The 15,841-nt window shown below is 52.6% G+C and overlaps 1 protein-coding gene across 1 annotated transcript in view; it reads left to right on the top strand.

Annotated features, from left to right (window-relative positions):
* The first annotated feature begins 4,633 nt into the window (after positions 1-4,633).
* Positions 4,634-15,841, top strand: part of LOC133347946 (uncharacterized) — a 90,170-nt gene continuing 78,962 nt past the window's right edge. Inside the window, exon 1 of the mRNA XM_061560711.1 lies at positions 4,634-5,658. Coding sequence (XP_061416695.1) covers positions 5,647-5,658 — 12 coding nt within the window. The 5' untranslated portion in view covers positions 4,634-5,646. The remainder of the gene's footprint in view (positions 5,659-15,841) is intronic.

Genomic DNA, 15,841 nt, shown 5'->3' with positions numbered 1-15,841 from the left:
ATCCCCCTGTAGTCGAGGCTAACTACGGAGTGGGAGCCAAATAAAGGGCACGCGTCCGTCCAGGACGTCCCCTACGCGGAGATGGAGCGACGAAATCGGCGCCTGTGCCGCTGCCGAGCGGATTTCCGCATCGCGGAACCCGTTGAAGGGGGACGACCTTAATCCAGCAGTGGATTGACATACCAATTTAAAGTTTCGAGTACGCCAAAAAATTTGACATTGCACGCAGAATGCGATGACCCCCGATGCATGTTGAAGTGAGACAATCCTATTGCGTGTTGTGGCGTCTGTACGTTCTTCTCGCACCCGTCAGCCTTGTGGGTTCTCTCGCGGCGTGCCTCTGATCCGCGTGAGCAAAGTAGCCGGCGAACCGAGTTTTGGCGAATATTTGAACCGGTCACGGGCCTCATCCAACGTCGACATGAGCCGCCTTGTCTGCACAGCGGTGCGATTTCTAACGGCGTTTAAATCTCCCATATTTTTAATTCGGTCGCATCAGTTAAACAAGTCCATCGTGCCAACATTGCACTTTGGTTATGTCGGTGAAGTTACGTAGATAGAAAATTCATAAATCACGACGTTTCGATCGCAACACAAGCAACCGTCATCGGGTGAAACAAACACAGCCGGAGAACCAATGAGTATGGATTCCTGCAGTTACGAAAGCTTCAAATCAAGATGAAAAGACCCATTGTTATTATTGCCAGAGTTTGCAATCGTCGTCATTCTAATTGTTAATACCGTGGTCATCCCGAGGCGATACCAGTGGCGCGTTATATCAACCGGCATTTGACTGACGTGGTGAAGTATGGTCAAACGAACTCCACGACCAGCGCGGGGTATCGAAGAGGACCTTCATCCAGCCAGCAGTGGATTGACAAAGCTGCCGCTGCTGCTGCTGCTCCACTGCTTCACACCCTCTCCGGCTGCGACATCCTATCTCGGGTCTCAATTGCGTGAGAGCGATAAGCCACACACAGCCACGCAATCATCACTCGCCACCTCTCTCTCTCTCTCCCCCGTGTGTGTGCGGATGTTGTCACATTTAATGGGTTTATCATTCAGTTTACCCTTTGTTAAAAGGCTTCCAAAACCACTCACTCGAGTGCTACCTGTCGCTGGGCCTCCCCCACGTGTGTGTGTGCGCGTGCGTCCGCACACACGCGCGTGCTTGCACGTCCGTGTGTAAAAGTATGTAGGTGTGGGAGTCGTCGTATGTGGGTTGTATACGTGTGTGTGTGTCAGTTTTGTTGTTGTTGTGGGGAGCGGAAGCGTAGCAGTTCGCGCGCTGCGCTACAAAAACCAGCCACCCGAGTTCGATTCCCGCTCACGGCCACCAACACCGGTGACGATGATCTGATCCGGTCCTGAGCCTCCCCCCTAGGTCGACGCAGCCACAAATGAGTACCGGGTGCACTGTGAAATCATCGTCACGAGGGAGATAGATGAAGGGGGGCCGGATGTGATGCTGCCCATCCCCTCCTCCTCGTGTGCCAAGGCGGCCTTCGGAGGCATTCGCTAACAGCACCTAGCCCCGCCGGGCAGTGACCGACTCGACGGGAGATCTTTGACTTTGAATGTTGGCCGTGACTAACGTGAACCATGGCGCTTCTGCCGGTGCGGTGTGTACCCATCAGCACTTGGGGGTGGGGGGAGACAAAGACGCGGTGCCGGCCTTCATAGGTCCTCGCTAACAGCACCTTGCCCCAACAGTCGCGCTATGTCGAACTTCTTTCGCACCGTACGTAGCCAACCGTGCTACGCGGAGGTGCCTACAGGGGCATTTCCTGTCGTCGTAAAGCGCAGTGCTGGATGCACCGCGCACGATCCCGGCGTGCCGAGTTCGAATCGCGCCCACGGCTCACGTCAGTGGCGACCGGAGGCCGGACGACCAAACCGCCGTGCGCCTGCCTTAATGGGTGCTCGCTAACAGTCTCTATGCGTCTTTGAGCGAGAGTGTTTTGCCGTCGCAGTAGTTCCACAACTCCCGGACGATACGTGTGGGCCCCCCTCCCCCCTCCCCCCTCCCCCAGTTGTGTAGATTTTGCAGCAGTGAACATTGGTGACTTGCGCCGTGCTGATGAGTCCTAATGAGGACGAAACCGGTTCCACCGCGGTTGTCTATTCTCTGCATCGCTGCTGCTGCTGCTGCTGCTACCGTTAGTCGGTCGTATTTGCTCAAATGATGCATTTATTCAGGAACTGCTGATGGCTTTTTGTGTCATAATGCAACACGGGCCGAGCGGTATTTAGGCGCGTGCGTGTGGTGCGTTACATTTACATAACTGCAGTTGTTACGTAACTATCGAACGCCACACACCCAGGAGGCATGTGTAACTAAGTTCCACTAAGTTCCACGTGCCCTTAAATGAAGACGAGACATTATAGACTGCCAATACACTCACTCCAATTAAGAACCAGGCTACAGTCTACATTAGTGTTTATTATCATTTTATTTGTATTATTTTTATTCACTTTATTTTTATTACTATTATTCTATCTACGTGACTTTACCGAAAGAACCAAAGAATATGTAGACAAGAGCGTTCAAAGTGACTGTTAGTGGGGGCGCCTAGTGACGTCACAGCCGTGACTGCCTCGCTGCACCAAGTCTACAGCACTCGGCAAGGCCTTGGTGGTCACCCAACCACACATCCACCCACCAACCCACACATCCATCCACCCACAAATCCACGCACCCATCCACGCACCTACCCACACATCCACCCACCCATCGACGCACCCATCCACCCACCCACCCATCCACGCACCCACCCACACATCCATCCACCCACCCACACATCCACCCATCCACCCACCCATCCACGCACCCACCCACACATCCACCCATCCACGCACCCACCCACCCATCCAGGCACCCACCCACCCACCCACACATCCACCCACCCATCCACCCACCCACCCACGCACCCACCCACCCACACATCCACCCACCCACCCATCCACGCACCCAGCCACACATCCACCCATCCACACATCCACCTACCCACCCATCCACGCACCCACCCATACACACATCCACCCAAAGTGTCTGAAATGTGCTTTGTAATCTGTGGGACTGCCCATACACACATAAACTATAGTGGGCACGAACAGAGGGAAGACACATTGCTTGTCACTTATTTTCGTGAAAGTTTTTATTTGCACAATTCAGGATATAATCCCTCGAGTTTAGTCTGAGAAAGTAAAAATGTATTAATGTCCCTACGAGACGGGTAACGACGTTTCGGCTACTTGGTCTTTCTCATGAAGATATACGCACAAGCGCAATACGTATCCTGGATGTATTGCGTATCGTGGAACGGTGGCTGCTCACGGCCAATGGCGCAGTGATTAACACACTATAAACAATTCTAGATTTGAAGCTTTCGTGACTGCAAGGATTCATACTCTTAGATTTTTTCGGTAAAGTCACGTAGGTAAAAAATAAAATTAAAATTAATAAAAGTAATAATAGAAATAAAATAAAATTAAAAATCACGACGTTTCGGAGGCAACACAAGCTTCCGTCTTCAGGTGGAACCGTCACAGCACGATTGCTGTATCAAGTTAAGAGGAATCTCGTGCGTATTTAATATGGCGCTGCACTCTGATGTTGTAGGAGAAAACATTCATTAAAAGTCTATTTAATTAAGTAGAATGTGTTGTCTATATTTATTTAAAGTTGCGCATTTTGATGTGACGTCACATTTCTCAAACACATCGTCACAAATGTCTGACCCCCCCCCCTCCCCCGGTGCGTGACGTCATTTATGGACGGTCCCCTAGGGACGCTTAGGATGCTGCTTCGCGCGTGCCTGGCGCCGGCGCTCCCGTTATCATCACGCAGTGGTCCTGAACCGTTTTACTGCAGCATTGCACCCCCCGTTTTGGTTGTCAGTCGTAAAAATCAAAACATGCATCTTGTTCATAAATACATAGGGTTTGGTGAAACGAAGTCGTTGTGCTTACGCGACCGTGCTAAATTTGTGTTTCGATTATTTGCCCTCGAACAAAAAATGTGGCCACGTCTCGCACCTCCCGGAAAGGGCATCTCGCGCCCCCCGGGTCTTCGTGCACCCCAGGGTTAAGAGGAAGACGAAGAACCACTGCACTAATGGAACGCTTCCGACGATACAGACGCGCGTTAGAGAGCGTTAGACAATTAGCGCGTACGCATTACTCTTCTTCCGTCCTTCCTGTGACGCATTGTTATCATTATGGATACAACTGTTATACTCCCCACTGGAATGTGGGGATACATTTTTTTCCATGGATGTACTGTACTCGCCATGGTAACGTGGGATTTCCATTTCGGCACAACGACGCGCGCGCGCGCGCCCCATTGCTCGTCCGAGCAGGAAGACGCGGCGTTTCCTGACGTGGTGGTGGCGGCACTTCGTAATGAGCACACCTCTCTCTCTCTCTCCATGCCACCACGACCACCACCAACAGGAAAGGGGGGTGGATGGGTGAGGTGTGTGTTGGGAGGTTGGCGGAGGGCGGGCGCGCCGTGGGTGCTGGGATGGGGGGTGGAGACGCGCGTGACGCATCCTCACAACACACGCGCAAGCCGCCCCCTTCCCCACCCCACCTAAATACAACCATCGCCGCTCACTCACAGAGACGTGGACTCGCACACGCAACCGGCACGAGCTCACACACACACGCGGTGACACGAGCTCCCACGCGCCGTGGCACGAGCTCACGCACACAGTGACAGGAGCTCAGACAGAGCGACACGGACTCATGCACAATGACACGAGCTCACACGCAGCGGCACGGGCTCACGCACACAGTAGTGGCACGGGCTCACACGCACAGTAGTGGACACGGCCTCACGCACACACATACGCAGTCACACAAAGTAGACGCACGGTAGACAGACAGTCGTACACCAGCACACACACACGCGCACGCGGACACAAGTACGGGCACGCGCAGACTGACACATTCACAGACAACAGCAACAACCGCCATTCGCGACTAAGTGGCGGTGAAGTCACCACGACGCTTGTGCCAGGCTATGTGCACGTTGAGGCCACGTGAAGTGTCGAACGCCCGCCGGCAGGAGGTCACGGGGCAGACCCAGCAGGTGCCACGGGTCGACTGACAGACACACACGCAGTCACCCTTACACGCGCACAGACGCACGCACACGCGCAGGTGGACGCAGTCACTCGCGCACCCGACACCGAGTCCGGGCGACTCGGTCAACTTCGACGAGGAGCGAGGCGGTGGCTCGTTGATTCAAAGCCGCTCAAGCGGCTCCTGCCTCGGCCGCCGCTACCGCCGCCACGAAGTCCTCTCTCCCCGAGGTGCCCACGTGCCCCGAGACCGCGGGGGTGGCGACGATGCCGAGGCGAGCGCGCAAGGGAGCTCGACTCTGCGAGGAACCGGGGGCGCGGTGATCGAGGCCGGGGGGGGCGGCGGGGGTTGGTCCCGGTTGCCTGGACCCCTCGATCAGGGTCCGGCTGGGGTCCGGCTGGGGTCTCTCGGTGGGTAAAGGGAGTTGAACCCTGGTGAGGAGGGGTCAAGACGCGGACCCCCGTGGCTGGCAGCGGCGGAGGTGGTCACGGACAGGGGGGGGCGGAGGGGTGCCCTGGGAGGCGTCGGAGGCCGGGCGGCGAGGGGAGCGACTCAGGCATGTCTCTGTCGGTGAGTACACGCGCGCGCACACACGTGCACACGCACACACGTGCACACGGGTACACGTGCACACGCACACACGTGCACACGGATACACGTACGTGTATACGTGGGTGCGAGAACGCGTGTGTGTACAGACACGGGGACGCGTGTGTGGACACACGTACAGCGGTGTGTCCATGAACAAAACATGCAGCGACGTTGTCGCCATAACAGAATGTTGGGGGCAAGTGATGTTAGCGAGCGCCTATTCAGGCCGCAATGGCGCACATGGTGGTGGTGATTTAAGAACTCGCGGCCGGCCGCCTTTGTCTTCCGCTTACCCATGTCGACACACACACACAAACACCGCACCGGGTACTTGATTAAGGCCGAGTTAATGGATGGTTCAGACCAAGTTCTGACTCCATCCGCCACTGCTGTGAGCCGAGGTCGGGAATGAATCTCGAGTTCAGTGCGCGAACTCACAGGTCGGGAGGAACACGCACACGCGACAACACGCGCTAGGCTACGAGACACGTCAAGGAACGAAGGCAAAGACAAAGATCCTCCGTATAGCCTTGACAGACTGTAGGAGCAAGTGCTGTTAGCGAGCACCTATGAAGGCCGGAACGGTACACGAGGGGGTGGGTGGCCAGCACCACGCCCGGACGCCTTTGTCTCCCCAGTGGCGATGTTTACACACCGCACCAGGTACTCATTTGAGAGCTCAGTCGACCTAGGGGAGGCCCAGGACCGGTTCAGATAATCGTCACCGGTGTTGGCCGTGAGCGGGAATCGAACCTGGGTCGCCGGGTTCGTAGCGCAGCGCGCTAACCGCTACACCACCGCTCCCCAGGAACGAAGGCACACACACAAAGGCAAAGGTCCCCCGTATAGCCTCACGAGACTGTTGCGGCAAGTGCTGTTTGCGAGCACCTATGAAGGTCAGTACGGCACAGGAGGGGGGTATGTGGTAAGCACCACGCCGGGCCGCCTTTGTCTCCCCAATGATGTTTACACACCGCCCCATGTACTATTTTTGTTACGGCTGAGTCGACCTAGGGGTAGACCCATGACCGATTCAGACATTCGTCACCTATGTTGGTCGTGATTGGGAATCGAACGTGTAAACACAAAGACAACGATCCCCCGTATAGCATTTAACATACTCTTGGGGAAAGTGCTGTTAACGAGCACACGCACAGATGCACAACGGATGAACGCTCACAAAGGCATACGCACATACGATAAGCACGGTTGGTTACGTACGGTGCGAAAGAAGTTCAACATACGTACATAGTGCGCGCATGGATAAACGCACGCACACACGCACACGTGAACACTTGCACGCAACATGCACGCATAGGCAAGGAAAAACACACACATGCACGCCCAGATTATTTTGTGATAACTTGCGTTGGCAGTAATGTACAAGCACAAATAACAACAAACTCAATACACTCGTCAATAACACTGCCTTTAAAAAAGAAAAAGAGTATATAATGGGCGACGTTTCGGGCAATGACACTTCTCCAAAGCACCCAGAGAGGCCAGACAAGATTGGAGGCCAGACTCTGACTGGCCTTCAACTGACCTCCACTCTACGTATGTATGATGTTGAACTTCTTTCGCACCGTACGTAGCCAACCGCGTTAATCGGAGGTGCAGGTTGTCGCCTTGATGGCGAAACCTAACTTGAGTTATATTCTTGGTTCTTTCGGTAAAGTCACGTAGAAGGTAAACAAACAAATAATAAAAAATATATTAATATAAAACGATCAAATCTGTTCTTGTCTGCCACTGTTCTTGTCTGCGACATCCTGTTCTTGTCTGCCACTTGAAATGCATCTAGTTTAAAGCTTTCGTGACTGCAGGGATTCATGTTCTTGGTTCTTTCGGTAAAGTCACGTAGAAGGTAAATAATAAAATAACAAAAAGAAAACAATAACATTCTCACGACGTTTCGATTGCAACACAAGCAATCATCATCAGGTGTGAAAACCACAGCAAGAACATTTTCTTGCTGTGGTAAGGCCCACTGAACTGCTATACAGCTCTTTTTCAGCAGCTACCTGGCCACAAATGACAGCTCAACGAAGTGGCTTATCACGTGTACATTTGTAGCAGCCAAATACTCTATCTAAACGCGTGTCCATTAACGATGTGGAGTGGAAAAAAATCTGGAGGACCCGGCGATAAAATCCACGAGACCACGTGGAGGACGCGCAAACTCTTAAATACACAGCAGGTGTCAGGGTCGGAATCGAACCGACGACCCGCCTGCTTTGTGGTAGCTGATGCCTTGTGTTCGTGTCGCAGTTTCAATGTCGCGAAATTCCTTTGATGTTATTTACACCGTTATCGTTGCACGCGCATCGTCAAGCGAACTCAGACATCATCCTGACTCTGCTGGGTGAGACACCGTGTGACGAAACCGATGGCCGAGTTTGCCTCTGCCGAAGCAAAATGCTGCTGAAATGTGTGCACTCCCAGAAGGCCTTGGGGCCGATGGGTTGTCATACTAGATGAGAAAAAGGTTTTGCTGGCTGACTGGACGTTGGACGCTTGACGGACACGTTCAAATGACGGTGCGGGCTGCTTGTGTAAAAAAAAAAAAAAATCATTATTATTTATATTCGGCTAGACAGGCAGATGCATGAAGCAGACACAATTGCCTGCTTCGCTGTACGATGCTTAAAACAGATCACAGGGTTCTGGTGTTTGGAATGGCATCACTGCGTGAGACCGATGCGACGATTTCACAAGTTCAGTGTCTCCAAACTGGAGCTTAAAATATTCACTTCTCATGATTGTTGGGTAAAAAAAGAAGAAACAACGTACGATTAAATCATTAATTGATTCGTAATTCCATTGCTGGACGAAGGCCTCTGCACGGCCCGACCATACTTCATCACGCTGGTCATTTGCGGGTCGGTCAAAAACAAAAAAAAATAGTGCACAGAACCTTGTCCGCTGATGTCAGAGCCATTGGCGGGGGAGTCGAACTCGGTTCGCTTGGATTTACTCCGCTGCACAACAACATAACATCAAGAGAGCAATGCCGGTGTGTGGGACCACTTGTACAATTAATGCCCGACGTCTTACTGCTCGGGTCAGATCGCTGGGCGATAACGTACGCGTGCAATCACGTTCGGACGCGTGCGCGCGATACGCGGACGATGCGAGGGAATTTCCATGCCTGAATCGCTTAAGGGGAGGTTGTTGTGATGGGTGGTGCACGTGTGCGGGATGGAAGAGGGCCAGGTTACCGACGCGGTTATTGAAGGGGCACCCCAAGAGGTCAGCGAGCAGAAGGGCAAGGACCCTAAATCCACGTCGTGGACGACTTTAGGAGCGGATATTTTTTATTTATCGCGAGCTCTAGCAGAGGGAATGAAGCGATGGCGAGATATCGTGGTGGGGGGGGGGGGGGGAAGGGTGTTCATCAGCGGAATTGAAGGCGACAATCGTTTGATGTTGCAATTGACGGTGTTTCATCTCTGCAGCGAGTGGCTAGAAGAGAGCATTCCACGTGGCTTTATTGAAACCAGGCGGCAGGTCGCTTGCCCGGCACCACGTGTGCGCGTGTCTTCCCGATACGCGAGCACTCGTGCTGCTGCTACTGCTCGTAATCTTATTAAATGGGGGGAAAAAGTCAACAAATTCTTCAATAACACCGTAAACCTTAATCGCAAGGAAAATTTTTTATTTTAAAAGTATATTAATCGGCAACGTTTCGGACGATGGCCCTTCTTCGTAGCACATCAATGTTGTTAAGTTGAAGTTACCACGTGCTTTGAAGAAGGCCACTCGACCTCTCTTGCCTCTCTATGTCCCGTGAAGAAGGGTCGCTGCTCGAAACGTCACTTAAGATATATTCTTTAAATTTAAGGCTGTTCTTTTGACGAATGTGTTTATTCTAAATTTGAAGCTTTCGTGACTGCAAGGATTCATATTCTTAGGTTTTTTCGGAATGTGTTGAGATTTTTTTTATTTTGCAATACTTGATGTGGTGTACCAGGCACAGAAATATTTTCCGGGGCAACGACCCGGACGGGCCCGGTTCAAATTAAGCTCTGGCTATGGCGATGTACATCAGATAGGTGACGACACTCATTGCTGTGACGCCTGTGTGTGTGTGTGTGTTTCTCTCTCTGGGTGTCGACTCAGTCTTAAACGAGTACCTGGTGCGGTGTGTAAACATCGCAACTGAGAAGACAAAGGCGGCCGGGCGTGGTTGCTGGTCACACACCACATCCTCGTGCGCCGTGTCGGCCTTCATTGGTGCTACTCGTTAACAGCACTTGCTCCAACAGTCTGTCAAATGCTACGCGGGGGATCTTTGTCTTTCTGTTTGTCGATGTGTGTACAACATCAGTGAGGTTGTGTGTGTGTGTGCGCCAGTGTTGCACGGGTGTGTGTGCGCGTGTGTACACGCGGGTGTTGGTGTGACTTGCTGGCTGGGTGTGCGTGCACATTTTGCCACAGTATGAAGCAGAGGTTGGAACATCTGCAAAACATTTTCGTTTGTGACCCCGCAATAACTTGTACCTGCCCCGTGACCCCTTGCCAGCGAGCATTCCGCGCTTCACGTGGCCTCAAAGTGCACATAGCTTGGCACAAGCGCCGTAAGGCGATGTCACCGCCAACTTAGTGGCGAATGGTCGACTGTTGTTGTCTGGAAGTGTGTGTGTCTTTGCGTATGTGGGGAGCGGTGGCGTCGTGGTTAGTACATTGCGCTACGATCCGAGTTCCAGTCCCGCTTACGGTCAACACCGTTGTGACGGTTATCTAAACCGGTCCTGGGCCTTCCCTAGGTCGACTCAGCCGCAAATGAGTACCTGGTGCGGGGTGCGTAAACATCATCACTGAGGAGACGAAGGCGGCTGGGCGTGTTTGCTGGCCACACCACCCCCTCGTGTGCTGTTTCGGGCTTTTGTAGATGCTTGCTCACAGCACTCGCCCCACCAGTCTGCGCTACATCGGGGATCATTGTATTTGTGCGTGTGAGGCCGTGTTTGTATGTGTAAGGGTGTGCGTGTGATCCATGCAAAACTGATACCATCACAATGCCCTCCCACGCAAGTATGCACGATGTCTGTATTATACCTGTTATCGACGCTCTTCACAAACGCATCTTAACAATTTCAATGCGATGCATTCCTCTCGCTCAACGAGAGAGATTAGACGTTTCGGACAGGTGACCTTTATCGGCCACGCTACCGCCACGTGCGTCCAACCCACCGCTGAGCGAGGGCCTTCACACACCGCGCGGGTCGTCGCAGGGAGGGTGGGGGGGGGGGGGTGTTTGACCATACTTCACCATCGCTGGTCAATGCCGGTTGGTGAAAGATCTACCCATGCATGCCTCCGCACGCATTCAATACGCGTATGCAAACCTCTTGCTGCTGTGGGTCTAGCGATGCGTCGATTGATGTCGATTAATATCGATTCTTAATTGAAGCTCGCGATGCATGAGATTGAACTGCGCGTGTGGTCACGTGACCCCTCCAGCCACTCGAGGCCGCAACATTCACCAACAATAAAACAACAAACCGCGACCCTGAATCGGTATATATTTATTTCTATATATCAGATATACATCAATAAATGATATATATATCATATCCATATATCATCGCCGGCAGTGTAATGCGCAAATCGTTACAACCCCATATTCCACGTCAACCGTAGTTTAATAATGGATTGACCGTACCCGTCAATGGAATGTGGAATTTCCTACTTCGGCTCAGGGCGGCCAACGAAGATAACAGGCGCTCCGATACTCGTTTGAGAGAAGTTGTGACACTTTTAAAAGACCACATTGCATCAAGACGTCGTGTGAACGAAGCAACCCAAGAACGTCACGGCCTATAAGCGGCAACGCGTTCGGCGTTTGTTGCAGAGAGTCACGGTTCGAATCCCAGCGGCCGCCCTGATTAATACTGCCGGTGTAATTAAAGTGTATACACATTTTATATACACGGAGGACGTTAAAGATCCCGTGACGTCATTCACAAGAGTAGGCCATTTGTGTGCCGACGTCATGGTCCATGTGTTTGCCAAACTTGAAGAAGAAGAAAAAAAAAGGCACCAACAATTACTAAATGTGAATGATTCATAGCAATCGCCTCCCACTCCTCTCCAACTGCAAAAACTCGGCATGACCCTACTGAAAAAGAGTCACGAGACTCAGCGAGGAGGTGAATGCGCCCGATCACATCAGACCTGGGAAATAAGCAGGGTTGGGCTTCAGGTGTCACAGGTGTCACAGGTGCTATAGGCCACGGGCTGTGTGCCCGCATGGTGGGCAGATCGTAGCAGTGCAGCTGCATTAATTGTTAAACGGTACTAGATGCCCCTCCCCCCCCACATCTATGCACTCCATATTCACCAGCCCAGCAGTGTATAGATCATGGCTGATGATAATGCCGAGCGAATTCATTCTGCGAATTCATTTCCAGGCGTTCCCAGGCCGAACCGAGCGACACCGTCCCGCCAGCAGCAGCGTGTCCTGGGCCGGCCCCGGGGGTCTTCGCCCAGTGTCGTCGTCGTCATTATTATAATTATTGTAATAATAACAATTATTAAGCTGAACGGAGTTCCAAAGCGGAGCCGCGTCTGAGCGGAGAAGCAGGAAGGGGGCGGTGGGGGGCCGGGGGGGGGGGGGGGCAGGAGGGGGGGGGGGGGGCAGGGGGCGGGGCGCGGTGGTCGATTCTCAGCGTGAATTGTGGTAACAAACGGCGCCTACGCCGATGACTTTGCTCTTTAACGTCGCTCGTCGAGACGGGCGTAGGTCGCCAGATGCTCGTTCTGTCTGGAGGACGCGCGGCAAACGAAGAACTTACCAGGCGGGTTCATCCCCCCCCCGCTCCCCCCCCCCCCAACAAACGAATAACGCGGATTAAAAACAAATAAATGAAGCAAAAATAATAACCCCGAGTCGCCGCAACAATTCACAGCCGAGGCCGCGTCGACGCCGACTCGTCAGTTACCGAGAGACCCCCTGCCGTATGCTAATGTACCGTATGTGGAACTTCTTTCGCACCGTACGTAGCCAACCGTGCCGATCTCGGCCACTAGCTGCTGTGAATAATGCTACAATCCAGCTCCGTCACGTGCGAGGATTCGTGCGTGAACGCACGCGGGGTGTATCTGTGGCACTGTTGCTGTTTTTTTTAATTCCCATTTAAGCACCGTTGCATTGTTTATTCGATTTTCAACGAGTGCCTGGCCTGGGTTTCCGTGCACGTAATCTGTCGTTGTGTTGTTGTTGCTGCTGCTCCGCCACTGCCGACGGCCTTGGGCTGAGCTTCATGCGTCTCTGTGCATCTCTGTGGAACTCTGTGCAACTCTGTGCAACTCTGTGCAACTCTGTGCAACTCTGTGCAACTCTGTGCAACTCTGTGCAACTCTGTGCAACTCTATGGATCTCTACGTGAACTCGAGGTAACTGCGATGTCCTGTAACGGCCGCCACTGCCTTGCGCTGTGGTCGTCCTTGTAGCACAGCTGTTTAGCGGGATGGAGCCTTACCAATTTCAAAAATTGAGCCTTATTTAAAGCTACCACATTTGATCAGGCAGCGTTATTGACGAATGTGTTGATTTTTGTTGTTGTTGATTTTGCTTTGTGCACCACTACCAGCGCAGCAGCAGCAGCATCATCACCACGATTCTATTTTTACCAGCTAAAGCCCACAAGCCCACTGAACTATTTGCTCTTTTTCAGAAGCAACTTGGTCACACGTGATAGCTTATAATCGAAGTGGCCTATATCATAATCATCATCACACGTGTAAATGTATAGTAGCAGCCAAATAATCTAAGCGTACGGGGAGAGAACTTGCGAACGACAAATATACAACAGGCGTCGTCAGGGTTTGGGATCAAACTCATAACTCATGTCCTCCTGCGTACCAAGCGAGGCAACTAACATCTCGCCACCGCGTGGCCCCAATAATTGGTTCACTTTCTTTACCAAATCACGCTGGCAGCTTCTGCACTTCTGACACATGCCAATCAAACCAAGTTTGTGAGTGCTAAATGCATGAATTATGTCCGTCCGTCTGCACCATATAGTATGATCATAGTCGACGCTAAACTTTCAGGCAATTGCCTTCCACCAGGGGTTAACAGCTGTTATAATATTGTAAGAATGGACGCACGCTGTGATACACATCCCGTTGTCAACCTACTGCTGGATGAAAACTACCCCGTGCCGTGTCCGGCATGGGAGTTGTTGGACGCTCGCAGCGCTGTTTTGGTGAATCAGGGGGAGCATAGAAGTACAGAACAACGACCGACGTTGTTGCAACACTTGCCAACAACAAACCACTTGGAGCCGTCGCAGCAGCAGCAGCAGCCTATAGCAACCCGCTGTGCATGCTGGCGACCCACTCAAACGGCAAGCAGGCTCAGCCCCAGCAGAGCTTCCGAGATCTGACGTGGGATGGATCATTCGGCCATCGAATGCGTGACGATGATTGCGACGACGATGGTTTGTCGCCGCGATGTGTAACATTGACGCTGACAATGACCACAGCAACAGCGCTGGTGATTAATAATAATACTAATAATAAAACAAAACGACACCGACCCAGAAATACACGAGAGCCTGTAGGTACACGCAGGAATGTGAATTCCCCCGCACACCTATGCGGCTACCTGGATCGTGTTGAACAAAAACATCCACTTCAGGCCTTGCCTACCTGCCTGCCGTTCTGTGCAGCTCTGGGAGGGAGGGATTGAGGCAAGTAGGGGGGGAGGGGCTAGGTGGGGGGGGGGGGGCAGGTGGGGGGGGGCTAGGTGGGGGGGGGCTAGGTGGGGGAGGGCAGGTGGGGGGGGGCTAGGTGGGGAGGCTAGGTGGGGGAGCTAGGTGGGGGGGCAGGTGGGGGGGCTAGGTGGGGGGGCTAGGTGGGGGGCTAGGTGGGGGGCTAGGTGGGGGGGGCTAGGTGGGGGAGGGCAGGTGAGGGGGGGGCTAGGTGGGGGAGGCTAGGTGGGGAGGCTTGTTGGGGGGGAGGGAGGGCATAAGTGGGAGGTAGGGAGGGATAGGTGGGGTGGAGGGGGTGCTAAGTGGGGGGGGGGCGGCTCGGTAGGTGGGAGATTCTAGTGTCTGCAGATGTCCCGGCTGTCCCTCGCGGCACGACGTAGCGAGCGGTGACATCTCACTCTGCATTCATCAATCAGCTATCGCCATTCGAGAGCCTCTCTCTCTCGCTCTCTCGCCGCCCTTCACACTCTGTCTCCGTCTCGAGATCACTACTCTCATTTTAGTCCTCTCGTGCACGCGATCACTCAAAGGTTCCAAACGATCGCACGCAAAAAAAACAACGCGTTATTATTTTATTTAACGTTAATATTTAAACAACGAGGTGTAAAAAACACGAGGTTATATGGGGTTTGCGTTGTTTAGATTGTTGTCCTTCCACACACCTCCGATTCCCACAGTTGGCTGCGTACGGTGCGAAAGAAGTTCAACGTCCCATACATTCGTTGCCAATTTTGCCCCCGAAATGTGGGCGTTTGGAGTTCGCGAGCCGTGTGCTTCGATTTTTCCAGCCACTGGTTCCGGGGTTGTGCACTTTTTGTGAACGCGTTGACGGACAGAGCCCAGCGCTCACCCCGATTAATACTGCGGTTGTATTAACCAAAATTAACAATGATTGGGTAAAACCATATACCGCCGGAGCAACATCGCCCCATCACATTGTGAAATGATTGTAGACTCAATCTGCGAATCATAACGCCTCGCGCTATGGATAATAGCGCGGCTACCATATGTGGCTATAATTATTTTAATTATGTTTGGCCAAAAACAGAACAACCACCGCCATCATTACTACAGTCACTAGCCCCATCAAAACTAAAATTAACACCACAACAACCACCATCGATACTATTATCACCACCACATCCATGAACACCACGAGTAGCACCAACAACTATCATCACCACCACCAGCATTACTACGACTATTATCACCATCAGCACCAAAGACAGCATTCCTCCTTAACACATTGTTGAGGGGCAAGTTCTGTTAGCGAGCACCTATGAAGGCCGGAATGGCAGACGAGGGAGTGGGGTGGCCAGCACCACGGCCGACCGTACAAGGTACTCAATTGAGGCTTAGTCGACCTAGTTGAGACCCAGTTCAGATAATCGCCACTGGTGTTACCCATGAGTGGGAATCGAAATCGGGACACCCGATTC

This window comes from Lethenteron reissneri, chromosome 26, assembly GCF_015708825.2.
Source record: "Lethenteron reissneri isolate LAM-NWPU_2019-01 chromosome 26, ASM1570882v1, whole genome shotgun sequence".
Classification (NCBI taxonomy): Eukaryota; Metazoa; Chordata; class Hyperoartia; order Petromyzontiformes; family Petromyzontidae; genus Lethenteron; species Lethenteron reissneri.
The sequence above is the reverse complement of the archived record's forward strand: the minus strand, read 5'-3'. Positions and strand labels throughout refer to the sequence as shown.